This window comes from Gekko japonicus, unplaced genomic scaffold (genome assembly GCF_001447785.1).
Source record: "Gekko japonicus isolate JY-2015 unplaced genomic scaffold, Gekko_japonicus_V1.1 scaffold1455, whole genome shotgun sequence".
Lineage (NCBI taxonomy): Eukaryota > Metazoa > Chordata > Lepidosauria > Squamata > Gekkonidae > Gekko > Gekko japonicus.
Genome location: NW_015170325.1, coordinates 78809 through 95576, shown reverse-complemented (window position 1 = coordinate 95576; position 16768 = coordinate 78809). Strand labels below are relative to the sequence as shown.

Genomic DNA, 16768 nt, shown 5'->3' with positions numbered 1-16768 from the left:
CAGTAGAAAAGAGCAAGAGTCCAGTAACACCTTAAAGACTAGCAAAATTTGTGGCAGGGGAGGAGCTTTCCAGAGTCACTGCTCACTTCTTCAGGAGATCGGATGCAACTATTTATTCCATTGCGTCATGGATTCTGCTTGCAGTGAGTAGCGAGAAGTACCTGTGCCCTCAGTGGCCTATTATGCACTGGTGTTCTCCCTCGCTTTCACCCTGCTTGTCTGTCAGGTTTTCTTTGTCATTCTGCATTGATTTTCCTCCAGCGCTCAGTTCGCTTTCTGTTCGCTGTTTCCCAAGGTTTTCTGAGAGCGCTTTTGTGCCGATTTCCCCCTTGTTTTGCTTCAGAGCCAAAGGTAATTTAAAAGTGTACAGATTCCCTTTTGCTGCACCTCGAAGGTCACTCCCCACCCACATTGAGGTCGTGCCCCCCCACACTTTGCACCCTCAGCTATCCTCCCCCCCCTTCACTGGTGTACAAACCCCATTTCCCCCTCATTTTTAAATTTTTAATTTTTTTGACAAGCAGCATGAGTCCAGCCGTATGAGATTATCACTAGTCTTGGCTTGCTGAATTAAAAAAATTAAAATGACCGGGGGGGAGTTTAAAAGGAGCTGCACGAGGTTTAGTTCCCTGCTGGTATTGACTTGAAGGGGGGATTGGAGAAGAGGCAGATGGCAGCATCCCGAGTGCAAAAAAAAGATTTCAGTGCTGTGTGTTAACAAAATGGGGGGGGGGGCGTCAGCGTGGAATGAAATTGACCTGAGATGTAAAGAGAGACAGACACTGGGATGGGAAGCCAAAAGCCTTGAAAACATTTTTCCCTTTAATGCTTACGTGAACAAAGTTGGAGGGGGACCATTTTGGCAGTCTCTGGAAGCCTAACATTAAGATGGCCAAGAGACCAAACATCGTGTAATAGTTCAATATAAGTTCAAATTATTGATACCGGTACATAACGACTGTAAAGATAACACACTACAACAATAAAGCATATTGCTATCTCAATACAACTTCGTTTCGCAAAGTGTGGTAAAGTCCCTAATCGGTACAAAAAGGTCTGAAAATCCTTTGTAACAAAAGTTCGAGAAAAGTTCCAGCGGTCAACGCCTTGTTCCGGAGAGGAGGGGGTTTCCTCAGTCTTCATCAGGACCATACAAAACATTAATGGAACCAAAGCTTTAAGCCATTCAGTCTAACAGAACACAGTCATTTATTAACGAGTGTGACCACTGTGGTTTGGATGATCTGTAATTGACTAGACAGTGGTCACTCTCACTAATAAGTGACTGTATTCTGTTAGACTGAATTGCTTAAAGCTTTAGTACCATTGATGATAACCCTAACCCTAACCCTGCCACTCCCGAATAGGGCGTTGACCGCTGGAATCTTCTCAAACTCTTATTACAAAGGATTTTTAGACCTTTTTGTACCGATTAGGGAGCTTACCACACTTTGCGAAACTAAATTGTATTAGTTTCTGTACTGTACTGTACTTTATTGTTCTGTACTGTATTCTGTACTGTAAAGTACAGCACTGTACTTTATTGTTGCAGTGTGTTGTCTTTACAGTCCTTATGTCCTGATCTCAATAATCTGAACGTACATTGAACTATTACACGGTATCTTTTGTGTTAGACTTCTTTGTTCATCGCGGTCCTTTAGATTTATTGGTTAACATTAAAATGGAGGCTGAGCCACATGGAGCTTCTGCAAACCGCCAAACTTAAGAAGAAGAAGAGAAGAGACTGGATTTATACCCCGCCCTTCACTACCCAAAGAAGTCTCAGAGCGGCTTACAAGCTCCTTTCCCTTCCCCTCCCCACAACAGACACCCTGTGAGGGAGGTGGGGCTGAGAGAGCTCTTGACAGAAACAGCTCTGTTTCAAGGACAGCTCTTATCAGAACTACAGCTTGCCCAAGGTCACATCAGCAGGTGCAAGTGGAGGAGGAGTGGGGCATCAAACCCGGTTCTCCCAGATTAGAGTCTGCGCACTTCACCACTACACCAAACTGGAGAGAGACGTTCAGAGGTGGCTTGCCCTTGCCTGCCTCTGCGTCGCAACCCTGGACTTTGCTTGGTGGTCTCCCATCCAATTACTAACCAGGGCCGACCCTGCTTAGCTTTTGAGATCCGACAACATCAGGCCGGCCTGGGCCACCCAGGTCAAGTCAAGAAAAGAAGACGGGTCATTTGTCATGGCCTGCCGCTGCCGTCGCGACGCTGAGTTTCCTTGGGGGCCGACCCTGCTTAGCTTCCGAGACCCATGGTTTGCTCTTGGGCAAATACATGACGGTGGCACTTGAATGTCCCTGCCTCGTTGCGGTTGTCACTGCAAGAGTCAATACGTCAATGAGACGTATCCAGTTGCGTTTTTTGGAACACGTAGCTTGATCTTGTGTGTGTGTTTGGGGGGTAGAATGGCCAGCCACAGAGCAGAGAGGAAGGGGGGAGGGGGGAGCGAGTCCTCCTGAGCTCCATCAAATCTGAATGAGGCTATTAACACGTTAAGTGTTCTCTCTGTGTGTTTTAAATCTGCATTACAAGCAGGGATCATTTCCTGCAGGAGCGCACAGGAGTGGAGCTCTGGCAGTAAAGAGTCCAGGGGGCGAGCACATGCAACAAGCCCCACCCCCTGCTCCCAGCAGCCCTCAGTCAAAGCAAGAAGCAGACAGGTAAGCTGCAGAGCCCCCACCCTTCTCCCCAGTCCAAAACAGTCCAGTGGCACCTTTAAGACCAAGTTTTATTCAGGTACAAGCTCTCCCTCCTCTGCGAGGACAGATCTGCACGTTCCTCCCCCCCCCCCAATAGCTGGCAATTCAAAACAGTCCAGTGGAGCCTGAGCGGTGGGTGTTGCCTTCTGACACACTTCCGGTGATGTCAGGGGGTGTGGCATATGCAAATAAGTTATGTTAATAAGTTATGCTAATGAGCTCCTGCACCTCTTTCTCTACGAAATGACCCCTGGTGACAAGTTATTATGGGAGACCCATCAACATGGGGGGGGGGATGGGGAGGCCCATCCATCTTTCGTGTAGATAGCGTGGGAACAGAGACGAGAAGGAGGCGGGGGACGGGAGAGGGTCGGCACCTCTCTCCACACAGGTTTTCCCACTGACCGGGTGCCAAATTGCACCATTTTTCCCCCTCCTCGCTTCCTCGTGTCCTCGTTTTCCATCGGTCGCCTTCCCATGTTTTCCTCAGTGTTTCTCCGTCCTTTCTGGAAACCGCCTCTGATCCGATATGAGCCAGCACAGAGGAACAATGAAGGAACCACAGGAAGACAACAAGTTGGAAATGAGGAAGTGCAGAGAGAGAGAGAGAGAACCCCTGGTGTAAGTTGGCACCCAAACCACAGGAAAACCTCCTCATGAAAAGAAGCCCACTGAGTCAGCATTTTTTTTAAAAAAAACACACCATGCCACTCCATAACGTGGGCCCTGACTCAACCCAGCCCAGCCCAGTGGGGGCTCCCAGAATAGGACAGGAGCTCCTACCAGTGACTGGACCCAGCGGGTCTGAATTGTCCCGCCTTTTCCACAGAAACTCCATCCCTGCAAGCTGAAGCCCAGACCCAGTGACACGGCCCCTTGGCCAGCTGTAGGGTTGCCGGCGGTTTCTGGTGAGGGTGTCGGGCAGCCAATGCCCCGCCGTGGCTCTCTCGGCCTGTAAGCGTGGTCATAACGGCCGGGTCCAGGTCAGGCTTCACATCCACGTGTTGGAGAAGTGTCAGGTGGCGGGCTGGCTGACTCCCCAAAGACCTTCAGAGACGAGGGCAGGTTGAGACACTTTGGATGCTTTAATTCAGATGGAAGAAGGGGACACAGCAAGAACCAAACGGGGGGAAGCACCTTCGGGGCAGATGGACGGGAAGGGGAGGGGGAGGTTTCACCGCTCTCCGTCTCCAAACCCGACGGACGGACCTGGGGAAGAAAAGCCTCCGACCAAGCCCAAGAGGGAGGGCTTTAAGGACAGCGGGGTGGGCGGCAGGCCTTCTGTGGCGTCTCTGCCAGGGCCGCTTGACCCGATGAAGCGGGAATCCCTTCCTGGGTGCCTAAAGAGAGAGGCAGCTGCCACAATCCAAGCTGACGGTCACGAGCCGGCGTCTCGCCACTGCAGGCTGATGGAGGCCCCATGTGCTCAAGCGGCGGCAATCTCCGGTAGCACACCAGCTGTACCACCGCGCACAGCATGCTCCCCCTGCACACACACACACCCCGGTAATCTGTTCTCTACCGCCCTGCCCGGGTTCCTGCTTCAGCCAGCCAGTCCTCAGGAAATACCAAATAACTGTACCGAGCCACAGTTCCGCAGTGGAGTATACCAGTGGAGCAACGGCACAACGAATGTGCATTTCCCCTGGAAGCCTTAGTTTGCATGTCTCTTGCTCATGGAAGCAGTGATCCCTCCAGGGTTGCCAACCTCCAGGTGGGGCCTGGGGATCTCCCGCTACAACTGATCTCCAGCCGACAGAGATCGGCTCCCCTGGAGAAAATGGCTGCTTGGAAGAAAGAGAAGAAGAGATTGGATTTATACCCTGCTGCCCTTCACTACCCAAAGGAGTCGCAGAGCGGCTTACAAACTCCTCTCCCTTCCCCTCCCCACAACAGACACCCTGTGAGGTCGGTGGGGCGAGAGAGCTCTTGACAGAAACTGCTCTTTTTCAAGAACAGCTCTTATCAGAACTATGGCTTGCCCAGGGTCATCTAGCCAGGTGCAAGTGGAGGAGGAGTGGGGAATCAAACCCGGTCCTCCCAGATTAGACTCCGCGCACTTAACCACGACACCAAACTGAAGGGTGGACTCTGTGGCCTTGTACCCTGCTGAGGCCCCTCCCCTCCCCAAACCCCGCCCTCTCCTGGCTCCACCCCCAAACCCTAGTTCCCTCTGAGCTGAGTCAGTGTGAGCTAGCACACAGTTTCTTAGCCTCCAGCTCACACATTTCTGTCTTAGCTCAGGAAGGGATGGCTCCAGAGCAAACTGATTGATGCAGCAGCCAAATCGCTCGCTCACCACTTTAATGCCAGGAGCTCACAGAGTAGCATTTCTGCTCACCAGACTCCACAGAGCACCGCACGGAACTGGTTTCCGCTTTAGAATCCAGGTTTTCTTGGAGCCAAGGGAGAACCTCTCTCCTCAGAAACGCCCCAGATCGGAGAGTCCGGGGCCCCCTTCCGCCCAGGCAGAGGCTCCGGGGCCGTTTTGGGCCTGACCGACTTCCACGCTGGGGCACTTCTGCCGCGCTGGCCTGGCGACCCGGAGCGGCGCCTATGGCTGCCCTCCTGCTGCTCTTCTGCTTCCTCGGCCCCCCCTCCGCCGCCGGCCTTCAGCAGCCTCCCCCTTGCTGCGGCCAGGAAGCGCACGGCAACGCTGCCCCCCCCCCGCACGCGCACACACACACTGCCTCTCTGTCCCAGCAGGCCCTCTCTGCAAACAGCTCTCTCGGCTGCAAAAATGACTCTGGTCAGCTGGAGGGAGGGAGGGGGACCGCTCCAGCCCGCTTCTCGCAATGTTCCCTCTGAGCTGAGTCAGTGTGAGCTAGCTCACAGTTTTGTAGCCTCCGGCTCGCCCATCTTGGTCCAAGCTCAGGAAGGCGGGCTCCAGAGCAAGCTAATTTAGGCAGTAGGCATAAATCACCCGCCCACAACTTTGATGCCAGTAGTAGCTCACAAAGTAGAGTTTTTGCTCACAAGACTCCACAGCTTAGAGGGAGCCTTGGTGGGACTCTGGAGGGCGACACAGCATCGGCTTTCCCCTCCGTTGCTCTACGAAGCCCACGCTGGGACAGAAATTCCTCTCTGCACGGCATGCCACTTTCGCTTCCTTTGATTGTCAGATTTTATGGCAGCCTCCACAGCTGCATGCCGCTTTCGCTTTCTTTGGTCATCGGGTTTTATGGTACCTTCTGCATAGATCTATGGCCGTTCAGGGGTGACTTCGCAGACAGTAGGGCGTTGGCCCAGGGTATTCGAATGTGGTTTAGAGCAGCACTTTTCCCTCCCGGTTGAGAAGATGGGAAGCGAATGCTGGATGCAGAATCGCCTGCAAAGCAGCCATGTCTGGTCAGTGTCACCTTCCGGCTGCGGGGAGAGTCTCCGGGGATGGAAGGTCTCACGTCCACACAAAGCAGTTCCCCCCACACACAGAAAGGTAAGCCAGGGCTACAGTTTGGGGGGGGGCTACAGTGGGGGGGCTTCTAATGCCCTGACCCCACTCATAGACCTCCTGAGGGCACCTGATGTGTGACACAGAAGAGTGTTGGACTGGGTGGGCCACTGGCCTGATCCAACACTGGCTTATCTTATGTTCTTATAAAAGGGAATCAGATAAGCATATGGAGCAGAGGTCCCTCAGGGGCTATTAGCCACAAGTAGGGGTGTGCAAAAAAATAATAAATCAGCCTGCTTTGGATTTGGCAGAATGCGGCAAAATCAATTTCGGCTGGCAGAAAGACTCCCGCATGTCAGTTTCGGCAGTACCAGCCCATTGGGGAATCTTTTGGCCAGCCGAATGTCAATTTCGGCCCCATTATATCCTATGGGCCATTGAAGTCAATGGCAAAAACATAGGGTATATTCTGGGGGCTGGAGGGGAGGGGGTTTGAGGGAGAGGCTCCAATCTCACAGGGTAGCTGCTGGAGCCTCTCCCCAAGATACCCACCAAGTTTCAAGAACATTGTACCAGGGGGACCAAACAGGTTACTCCAATCCCCTCCATTATTCTCTATGGTGGGGGGGAAGTTGCTGGACCTCCTGAGGGCCCCTGGTATTTCTGTCCACTGTGTGACACAGAGAGTTGGACTGGAGGGGCCCTTGGCCTGATCCAACATTGGCTTCTCTTCTGTTCTTATGTCTGGGGCAAGAGATGCTCTGTATTCTTGGTGCTTGGGGGGGCAACATAGGGAGGGCTTCTGGTGTCCTGGCCCCACTGGTGGACCTCCTGAAAGCCTGTGGCATTTCTGGCCACTGTGTGACACAGAGTGTTGGACTGGATGGGCCGTTGGCCTGATCCAACATTGGCGTCTCTTAGGTCCTGTGGCATTTCTGGCCACTGTGTGACACAGAGTGTTGGACTGGATGGGCCGTTGGCCTGATCCAACATTGGCTTCTCTTCTGTTCTTATGTCTGGGGCAAGAGATGCTCTGTATTCTTGGTGCTTGGGGGGGCAACATAGGGAGGGCTTCTGGTGTCCTGGCCCCACTGGTGGACCTCCTGAAAGCCTGTGGCATTTCTGGCCACTGTGTGACACAGAGCGTTGGACTGGAAGGGCCACTGGCCTGATCCGACATGGGCTTCTCTGTTGTGTTCTTATGTTCAGAGCCCTTCTCCCCGGTGCCCTGCACGGTTATGGAGCAGCACTCACCCAAGGGATGGGCCTAGGGTTGCCAATCTCTCCTGGAGTTAACCTGGCACAACAGTCTCCAGGCTGCAGACATCAGTTCCCCGGGACCGAAACGGCCACTTCAGAGGCTGGACTCTGGGGGGGGGGGGGGTTGGTCGGGGGGGGGGGGGTATCGCGTCCCTACTGATGTTTCCTCCCCCCCCACACACTCCAAACTCTGCTCTTTGCAAGCTCTGCTCCCTCCCAAATCTCCAGGAATTCCCCTGACTGGAGTTGGCAACCCTAGCCTGCAATATGAAGGGCTGTGGTCCAGCCATGGCCAGATTCGGCACTCAGTCGAGAATGGGGGGGGGTGCTTAACCCCTTCCCCTACAGCCATTTTTCATTTACAATCCCCCTTCCCGGCTGTTTTTCCATCCTCGAGAGAATCAGGCCCGTAGCCACAGTGGGGACATCTCGGGGCTAGGCCCCCTGGCTTACTGGCAAGGCCCCCATGACTTCCCATCCGGCCCAGGGGCCCTGAGCAGTGTTCCCCCTAAGCTGAGCTAGTGTGAGCTAGCTCACCGTTCTTTAGCTTCCGGCTCACAGGTTTTTGTCCTAGCTCAGGAAGGATGTGGCTCCAGGGCAAACTAATTTTATGCGGTAGCCGAATGACTCACTCACAACTTTAATGCCAGTAGAATTTTTGGTCACAAGACTCCAAGGCTTAGAGGGAGCGTTGCCCCCATGCAGTGGCAGGTGCAGGGAAGGAGACAGGTGTTCCTTTTGTTCAATACATGGAGCAGATCCATTCTCTCTTGCTCCGGATTGCAAGACTAGATCTAATGGGTGGGAATTACAAGGGAGTCGATATACCGGCTAAATATCAGGAGAAACTTCCCTAACTGTCAGAGTGGTTGAGCAGTGGAATGGGCTGCCTCGGGAGGTGGTGGAGGCTCCTTCGCTGGACGTTTCCAAGCGGAGGCTGGATGACCATCTTTTGGGGATGTTGTAGAGAGAGGGCTGGAATCCCAGTCTTATGAGGAAAGAGTTGGGTATGTAAGAGAAGGCTTAGAGGGGACAGGATTACAGTCTTCAAGTATCTGAAGGGCTGTCATGTAGAAGATGGAGCAGATCTATTCTCTCTGGCTCCGGATTGCAAGACCAGATCTAATGTGTGGGAATTACAAGGGAGTCATTGCCGGCTAAATGTCAGGAGAAATGTCCTGTCAGAGTGGTTGAGCAGTGGAATGGGCTGCCTCGGGAGGTGGTGGGTGCTCCTTCGCTTGACGTTTGCAAGTGGAGGCTGGATGACCATCTTCCAGGTATGTTGTAGGGCTCTCTTTTGGCTGTGCTCCTGCAGAGTGCAGAGGGGGGTTGGACTAGGTGACCTGTAAGGTCCCTTCCAATTCTAACATTCTATGATTCTAAGTCTTATGAGGAAAGGCCGAAAGAGCTGGGTATGTTTAGCCTGCCTGGGAAAGAGAAGGCTTAGAGGGGACACGATTGCAGTCTTCAAGTATCTGAAGGGCTGCCATGTAGAAGATGGAGCAGATCTATTCTCTCTTGCTCCGGATTGCAAGACCAGATCTAGTGGGTGGGAATTACAAGGGAGTCCTTACCGGCTAAATATCAGGAGACACTTCCCTAACAGAGTGGTTGAGCAGTGGAACGGGCTGCTTCGGGAGGTGGTGGATGCTCCTTTGCTGAACGTTTCCAAGCGGAGGCTGGACGACCCTCTTTCGGATGTGTTGTAGGGCTCTCTTTCGGCTGTGTTCCTGCAGAGTGCAGGGGGTTGGACTAGATGACCTGCGAGGTACCTTCCCACTCTTAACATTCTATGACTCTATGATAATTAGCCAGTGCCCCCTAAGAAATTTAAATGCCCCCCAACTGAAGGAAATCCTGGCTACGGGCCTGGAGAGAATGGTTCCCAGTATCCGAAATCCTTAGAGAGCGGGGAGAGATCTGGCAAGAGGGAGGAGAACCTGTGAGCTGTGGGGCTCCCCCCCCCCACACACACACCAATCCGGTGCTCTGCTGGCTTCAGCATGAAGCTCTGAGTGCACGTTCGGCTCACACACCCACACCCATCCCCGCAACTGCAGCGGTTTCCCTTCAGGCTTCCGCATGACCGTCTGCCGCCTTCCGGGTTTCCACCGGCTCCTCTCTGCAGTTTCCCAAACCTGCTTTGGCACAACTTTCCCTTAACCTGTGTTCGGGAAGAGGCGGACCAAAAGACGCAGGCTGAGGAACAACTGTCAGCTTCTTACGGAATCGTCGGCAGCAGACGTGTTGCGATTGTGCCCAAACATGCTAACCGTAGAGAGACGGACCAGTTCCCCAGAGGCAAGTGTGGGGGAACGGCAGCCACGAGGGGGAAAGAACAGAGAGAAATCCTGTTTCAGAAGCTGACTGGGAGCCACAAATGGCCTTCTGCATTCGGGGCGGCAATGGGGTCCAGGTGGGGCAGCCCCCCTGGGTGGAAGCCATCTCCCTCCAAGCAACGTCACCCCCCAAGCCTCCTTCCACCGCCCCCCCGAAGGGTTCTCAAGGCAAGAGGCATTCAGACGTCGCTGCGTAGCAACCCTGCCCCTTCCTTGGTGGTGTCGGCCAAGCACAAGTTTATACAAGCACACGCCTGAGCCTGCATTTGGGACTGGGAGTCCAACGCAGGGAGCAGAGATCACAATCCCGAGACGTTCCCGAGAGTCTTTTCTCCCCAAGCTGGGTGAAGCTCCGGCCAGAAGGCCCTCTCAGCGGCAGACAAGGGTGGTGGGCACTAATCAGGCTTCCAGTACAGCCGCCCCCACCCCCCGCCCCGAGCTGTCCTGGAAACAAGCCACATGGAGGGCAGGAACATAGGAGCGCACTCTTAACTGCCCCACAAACACCCCCCAAGCGCAGCCTCCCCTCTGTCCCTTTGTGGCCCCTTGAGCAACACCCGTAGGTTCCGATTCCAAAGGTCACGGGAACATCCAACGGCCTTTGGCCCCAGCACGAAATATCCCAGGAACGGACGCGCAGGCCAGGAAGTTCCCCTCCGTGCTGCGTGAGAGTCCGCGTGGCACCTGTTGGCACCCCTTGGCACACTCGACGGTCCTACTGCCCGGCCGGGTCGCTCATCACCGCGTCTCTCCCGCTCCCAGCACGGCCAGCGGCTCAACGGCCACCCGTTCCAGCTTGATGGAGGTGGGCGGGGAAGGGGTCCCCGGAATCCCGTTGCAGGGGGTCTCCACGTCCAGAGGGTCCCCCCCGGCCGACCTGGCCTGGTCGCTCAGCAGCTTGACCAGGAAGTTGATGTACTTCATGGCCAGGCGGAGGATCTCGTTCTTGCTCAGCTTCTTGTCCGGCGGGTGCGTGGGGATGAGCTTGCGGAGCTCGGCAAAGGCCCCGTTCACGTTCTGCTGGCGCCAGCGCTCCCGGCTGTTGGTGAAGACCCGGCGCGCCACCTTCTGGGGCTGCAGACCTGAGCAGACGACAGGGGAGAGGGAGGATTGGGCAGGAGGCATTCACAGGGGGGAAGAGAAACCGAAGTGGTAAAGAGAAACTCCATCTGCCCGAGGATGGGCGAGCGGGCGACAACGTGGCAAATGGGGTTCAGTGTGGCCAAGTGCAAAGTGATGCACATGGGAGCCAAAAGTCCTAAATATAAATACACGTTGATGGGGTCCGAACTGGCAGAGACTGACCAAGAGAGAGATCTTGGAGTCGTAGTAGACAGGGGTCATTTCCTGCAGGAGCGCACAGGAGCGGAGCTCCGGCAGTAAAGAGCCCAGGGGGCGGGCACATGCCACAAGCCCCGCCCCCTGCTCCCAGCAGCCCTCAGTCAGAGCAAGAAGCAGCCAGGTAAGTTGCAGAGCCCCCCCCAGCCCGCCTTCAGGTACAAGGTCTCCCTCCTCTGTGAGGGCAGATCTGCATGTGTCCCCCCCCTCAATAGCTAGCCATCCAAAACAGTCCAGTGGAGCCTGAGCGGTGGGTGTTGCCTTCTGACACACTTTCGGCGATGTCAGGGGGTGTGGCATATGCAAATAAGTAATGCTAATAAGTTATGCTAATAAGCTCCTGGACCTTTTTCTACGAAATGACCCCTGGTAGTAGATAACTCACTTAGAATGTCGAGACAGTGTGCAACCGCAATAAAGAAGGCCAATGCTATGCTGGGGATTACTAGGAACGGAACTGAAAACAAATCAGCCAGTATCACAATGCCCTTGTATAAATCGATGGTACGTTCTCATTTGGAGTACTGTGTACAGTTCTGGTCACCACACCTCAAAAAAAATATTATAGCATTGGGAAAAGTGCAGAAAAGGGCAACTGGAATGATAAAAGGGTTGGAACCAGTGTTCCCTCTAAACTGAGTTAGTGTGAGTTAGCTCACAGTATTTTAGCCTCCGGCTCACACATTTTTGTCTTGGCTCAGGAAGGATGGCTCCAGAGCAAACTCATTTATGCAGTAGCCAAATTGCTCGCTCACCACTTTAATGCCAGTCGCTCACAAAGTAGAATTTTTGCTCACAAGACTCCAGAGCTTAGAGGGAGCATTTGCTCCAACCCCTCGATGATTTCGGTTGCTCTTTCCTGTGCTTTCCCCAGCTCTTCCCTTGAAAAGCCCACCAGGGGTCACCATGAGTTGGCTGTGACTTGATGTGTGTGTGTATAAAATTATATATAATTCTGTTTTCAAGTGGCAATGTTCCATGCGCTCCCAAATCAGTTGGATCCCTGAGCTGTCACTCCGAAGGTGACCGAATCCATTGGCCCACAGCAGCAGCGGCCAGCATCTCAGGCTCAGTATGCTGGGAGCCGAGGGAAGCGACGGACGCTCCTGTGGGCGGAGGCTGAGAAGGCCGAGGCCGACGATGGCGGCGCTGCGCTGGTTGTCGTTGGCCGCAGAAGGGAGCACGTAGCCAGCCGAGCTGTGAGCCTGTAGAAGCGCCGCCCAGCATCTCAGCCTCACTGTGTGCGGAGGTGAAGGACGGGCCAGATGCTCTGGCAGGTGGAGGGTGAGGAGGCCGCAGCTGAGGCCGACCATGGCATCCCCGCAGTGGGCATCGTTGGCCATGGCTGAGTGCAGTTGGCTAGGTGGCCTGCAGGCAGACAGGGGCCAGCACTGTGCAGGAGACGGTGGCCAAGGAGGAGGGTGAGGCCGTGATATTTCTAGAGCTTGTTGTATGCGTTTTACAATGGGCTTTGCTACTAGTGTGTGTGTATGTGTATTGTGTGTGTGTGTGTGTGTGTGTGTGTATTCCACCTTGACTCTCAGTGAGAAAGGTGGACTATAAGTATATTTTTGTTTACTGATGGCCCACCTTCCTGACTGCGACTCAAGGCGGACCGTGCGGAGTGAGTTAAGAGCAACCAATAGGATGGGACGTCCACTAATAGCCATGCAACGGGATTAGGACGGCAGAAACCTGAAACCAAACAGAAACTGGAAACTGAACAGAAACAAAGGATAAATATTAATACGACACGCTAAACGATGCAATGACATGTTAGCCCTCTCCTTTCTAAACTTAAAAAGCCCCAGACTTTTCCTCCTTTCCTCCTAGGGAAGTTCGACCTATTAACCACCTCGGTTGTCCTCTTTATTACTTTCCATGAAGATGCTTCCGGAGGGCAAGCCAGTCGGTCTGCAGTGGAGCAGCCGGGTGCAAGTCCAGGAGCCCCCGAGAGGCCGGCAAGAGTGTCTGGGACATGCTGACTTGTCTCTGACGAAGGGAGCTCCTCCGCCGAAAATCTTGTCAGACTAAGGTGCTGACCAAGGCTCTAAGGTGCTGACTAAGGCTCCCTCCAAGCTGTGGAGTCTTGTGTGCAAAAATTCTACATTGTGCGCTGCTGGCATTAAAGTTGTGAGCAGGCGATCTGGCGACTGCATAAATTAGTTGTTCTGGAGCCCTCCTCCCTGAACTGAGACAAAAATGTGTGAGCTGGAGGCTAAAAAACTGTGAGCTAGCTCACACTAAACTCAGCTTAGAGGGAACACCGGGACTGGCCTCATAACCAGCCGCACTTTGGAGCTATTCCTGTGAACTTGGGCTGCCCCTCCCAGTCGAACCAGGCCTCCCTTCAGGCCACCCTCTCTCTCCCCCCTCCCACCCCGCCAAACGGGCCTGACCCCCTCCGGGAAGGAAGAGGCGCCCGGGCACACAGCCTCCCCTGCGGCCACTCACCCTCCGTGATCTCCTGCTCATAGTGGCTCGGCCGGCGCTTGAGGCGGTTGCTGGGGAAGAGGCCGAAAGTCCCGGAGCTGCCGATGTAGATGCTGGGAGGAGAAGAGGAGAGGAGAGATCAGGGGCCGTGGCGAAGCAGCCACTCGATGCCTGCAAAGGACTGCTGCCTGTTGGCTCCCTCTAACCTGCTCCTGACAAACAGACCAAGGTTGCTTCCACACTGGCCTTCGGTCCAGCTTCACTGCTGAGGGAAACCTGGTCCCCCCGTCTCCGTAGCACTACATGGGCACCTGCTGTTTCTGGCCACTGTGTGACACAGAGTGTTGGACTGGATGGGCCACTGGCCTGATCCAACGTTGGCTTCTCTTATGTTCTTATTCGAGGGAACTGGATAAACATCTGGAGCAGAGGTCCATTAGTGGCTATGAGCCACAAGGTATAGATAGGAACTCTCGGTCTGGGGCAAGGGATGCTCTGTCTTCTTGGTGCTTGGGGGGGGGCAACAGTGGGAGGGCTTCTGGTGTCCTGGCCCCACTGCTGGATCTCCTGATGGCCGCTGGTATTTTTGGCCACTGTGTGACACAGAGCGTTGGACTGGAGGGGCCATTGGCCATTGGCCTGATCCAGCATTGGCTTCTATTATGTTATGGTGCAGTGGTTAAGTGCACGGACTCTAATCTGGGAGAACCGGGTTTGATTCCCCACTCCTCCTCCACTTGCAGCTGCTGGCTGACCTTGGGCAAGCCGTAGTTCTGACAAGGGCTGTCCTTGAAAAAGAGCACTTTCCGTCAGAGCTCTCTCAACCCCGCCTACCTCACAGGGTGTCTGGAGCCATCCTGCCTGAGCTGAGACAGAAATGTGTGAGCTGGAGACTCTGTGAGCTGGGTCACACTAACTCAGCCCTACGAGAAAAGGCTAAGGGCCTTGGGAATGTTTAGTTTGGAGAAGAGGAGACTGAGAGGGGACACAATTGCTCTCTTGAAGTATTTGAAAGGCTGTCATTGGGAGGAGGGCAAGGAGCTGTTCCAGTTGGCAGCAGAGGACAGGACCCAAAGCAATGGGTTTAAAGTCCATGCAGAAAGGTATCGGCAAGGGTCATTTCGTAGAAAAAGAGGTGCAGGAGCTCATTAGCATAGCTCATTAGCATAACTTATTTGCATATGCCACAACCCCTGACCTCACCGGGAGTGTGTCAGAAGGCAACACCCACCGCTCAGGCTCCACTGGACTGTTCTGGATTGCTAGCTATTGGGGGGGGGGGGAAACGTGCAGATCTGTCCTCACAGAGGAGGGAGAGCTTGTGCCCAAATAAGACTTGGTCTTAAAGGTGCCACGGGACTGTTTCGGGCCGAGGGGGGCTCTGCAACTTACCTGGCTGCTTCTTGCTCTGACTGAGGGCTGCTGGGAGCAGGGGGCGGGGCTTGTGCCCACCCCCTGGGCTCTTTACTGCCGGAGCTCTGCCCCTGTGCGCTCCTGCAGGAGATTACCCCTGGGTATCGGCTGGATGTTAGGAATGCAGCAGAGGACAGGGCCCAAAGCCACGGGTTCAAGTGACATGCAGAAAGGGTATCGGCTGGATATTAGGCAACACTTTTCCACGGTCACAGAGTGGTTCAGAGGTGGAATCAGCTGCCCAGGGAGGTGGGTGAGCTCCCCTTCACTGGCAGCTTTCAAGAAGAGGCTAGACGAATATTTGCCAGAGATGCTTTAGGCTGGTCCTGCATTGGGCAGGGGGTTGGACTGGATGATCTGTATGGCACCTTCCAATTCTGTGATTCTATGATTCTTAGAGGGAACACTGGTTGCAACTTGCCATAGGTCCGTTGCAGCTCGACAGCACCTTCCGCTACCATAAGTGAATCAAAAGCCCTCTAACAAGGCAGCCAATCTGGCCGCCATACAGCCACCGGTAGCCACCGAGTTAAGAACATAAGGACATAAGAGAAGCCAATTGTTGGATCAGGCCAAAGGCCCATCCAGTCCAACACTCCGTGTCACACAGTGGCCAGAAACACCAGGGGCCCTCAGGAGGTCCAGCAGTGGGGCCAGATGACACTAGAAGCCCTCCCATTGTTGCCCCCCCCAAGCACCAAGATGACAGAGCATCCCTTGCCCCAGAGTCCCTATCTATACCTTGTGACTAAGAGCCACTGATGGACCTCTGCTCCATATGCTTATCCAATTCCCCCTTATAAGAACATAAGAGAAGCCAATGTTGGATCAGGCCAATGGCCCATCCAGTCCAACACTCTGTGTCACACAGTGGCCAAAAATACGAGGTGCCATCAGGTGGTCCAGCAGTGGGGCCAGGACACTAGAAGCCCCTCCCACTGTTGCCCCCCCCCAAGCACCAAGAAGACAGAGCATCCCTTGCCCCAGAGCCCCTATCTATACCTTGTGGCTAATAGCCACTGATGGACCTCTGCTCCAGATGCTTATCTAATTCCCTTTTGAAGCCGCCCATGCTTGTTCCTCCACACTCCCACCCGTGATGCCCAGCGATCCCCCCGCCTGACTTACCTGTTGAGGAAGGGGTGGGGCTGGTACGGCGGGGGCAGGAGCGGGCTCCTGGCTCCAGCGAGAGGCAGAGGGGGCGGCGGGGGGCCGTGGGGCAGGGCGGAGAGCTGCAGGAGGCTGGGGATGGGGTGCAGGGCGGTGAGCTGGGTGGTGGGGACCTCCGGGTGGGCGGGGGGCTTGCTGTGGCCCAGGCTGATGACCGGGATGCTGTGGGGCATCGGGGCCGTGGGGGGCTCGGGGAAAGGGCTCCCCCGGGTCTGGGGAGAGGAGGAGGTGGGGCTGGCGGGGGGCGGGCTGGCCTCTGCCGCATCCTCCCCACTGACTGGAGAAAGGGTGGGAGGCGTGGAGGCAGAGGGGGGAGGGCTTGGCTCCTCCGGGGCAGCAGGGGGCGACGGGGGGCTCTTCCGCTTCTCCATCATTTCCCCTCTGCTCCTCATCTGCGGGTAGAAAGGAAGAGGTGAGTCTGGTGCCGTATCGGCAGCCTGGATTGATCCACATACCTGAGGGACTGCCTTCCCCCGCCCCCTTGCATGTGTTCCCCAGAGAGCACTGCGTTCAGGGTCTCAAAACTGTCTAGCTCTCCTGGGGCCCAAAGAGGCCAAGTTGGCTTCGGCCAGGGCCTTTTTGGTGGCGGCTCCGCACTAGCGGAATGAGCTCCCAGAGGACACCAGGGCCCTGCGGGACCTTTTGCAGTTCCCTTTACAGATGGAGCTTTTCCGCCAGGCCTTTGATTAAAGAGCCGTATCGTGGGACCC

At 54.9% G+C, this 16768-nt stretch overlaps 1 protein-coding gene across 1 annotated transcript; it reads right to left on the bottom strand.

The window, feature by feature from the left end:
* Positions 1-10014: 10014 nt before the first annotated feature.
* Positions 10015-16450, bottom strand: LOC107116222 (protein lyl-1-like). The gene is made up of 3 exons (XM_015418105.1): positions 16017-16450; positions 13497-13588; positions 10015-10786 (listed from the first exon to the last, which is right to left on the bottom strand). Exons 1-3 carry the CDS (start codon positions 16448-16450, stop codon positions 10443-10445), a joined length of 870 nt encoding a protein of 289 aa, XP_015273591.1. The 3' UTR covers positions 10015-10442.
* Positions 16451-16768: the final 318 nt, after the last annotated feature.

Excerpts from the sequence above, each read along its gene's own strand:
- LOC107116222 (XM_015418105.1), bottom strand. The coding sequence starts at position 16,450 with ATGAGGAGCAGAGGGGAAATGATGGAGAAGCGGAAGAGCCCCCCGTCG. Across the intron at positions 13,589-16,016 it reads CCCCACCCCTTCCTCAACAG|CATCTACATCGGCAGCTCCG; the intron begins GTAAGTCAGGCG and ends TTCTCCTCCCAG. Across the intron at positions 10,787-13,496 it reads TGAGCAGGAGATCACGGAGG|GTCTGCAGCCCCAGAAGGTG; the intron begins GTGAGTGGCCGC and ends TCGTCTGCTCAG.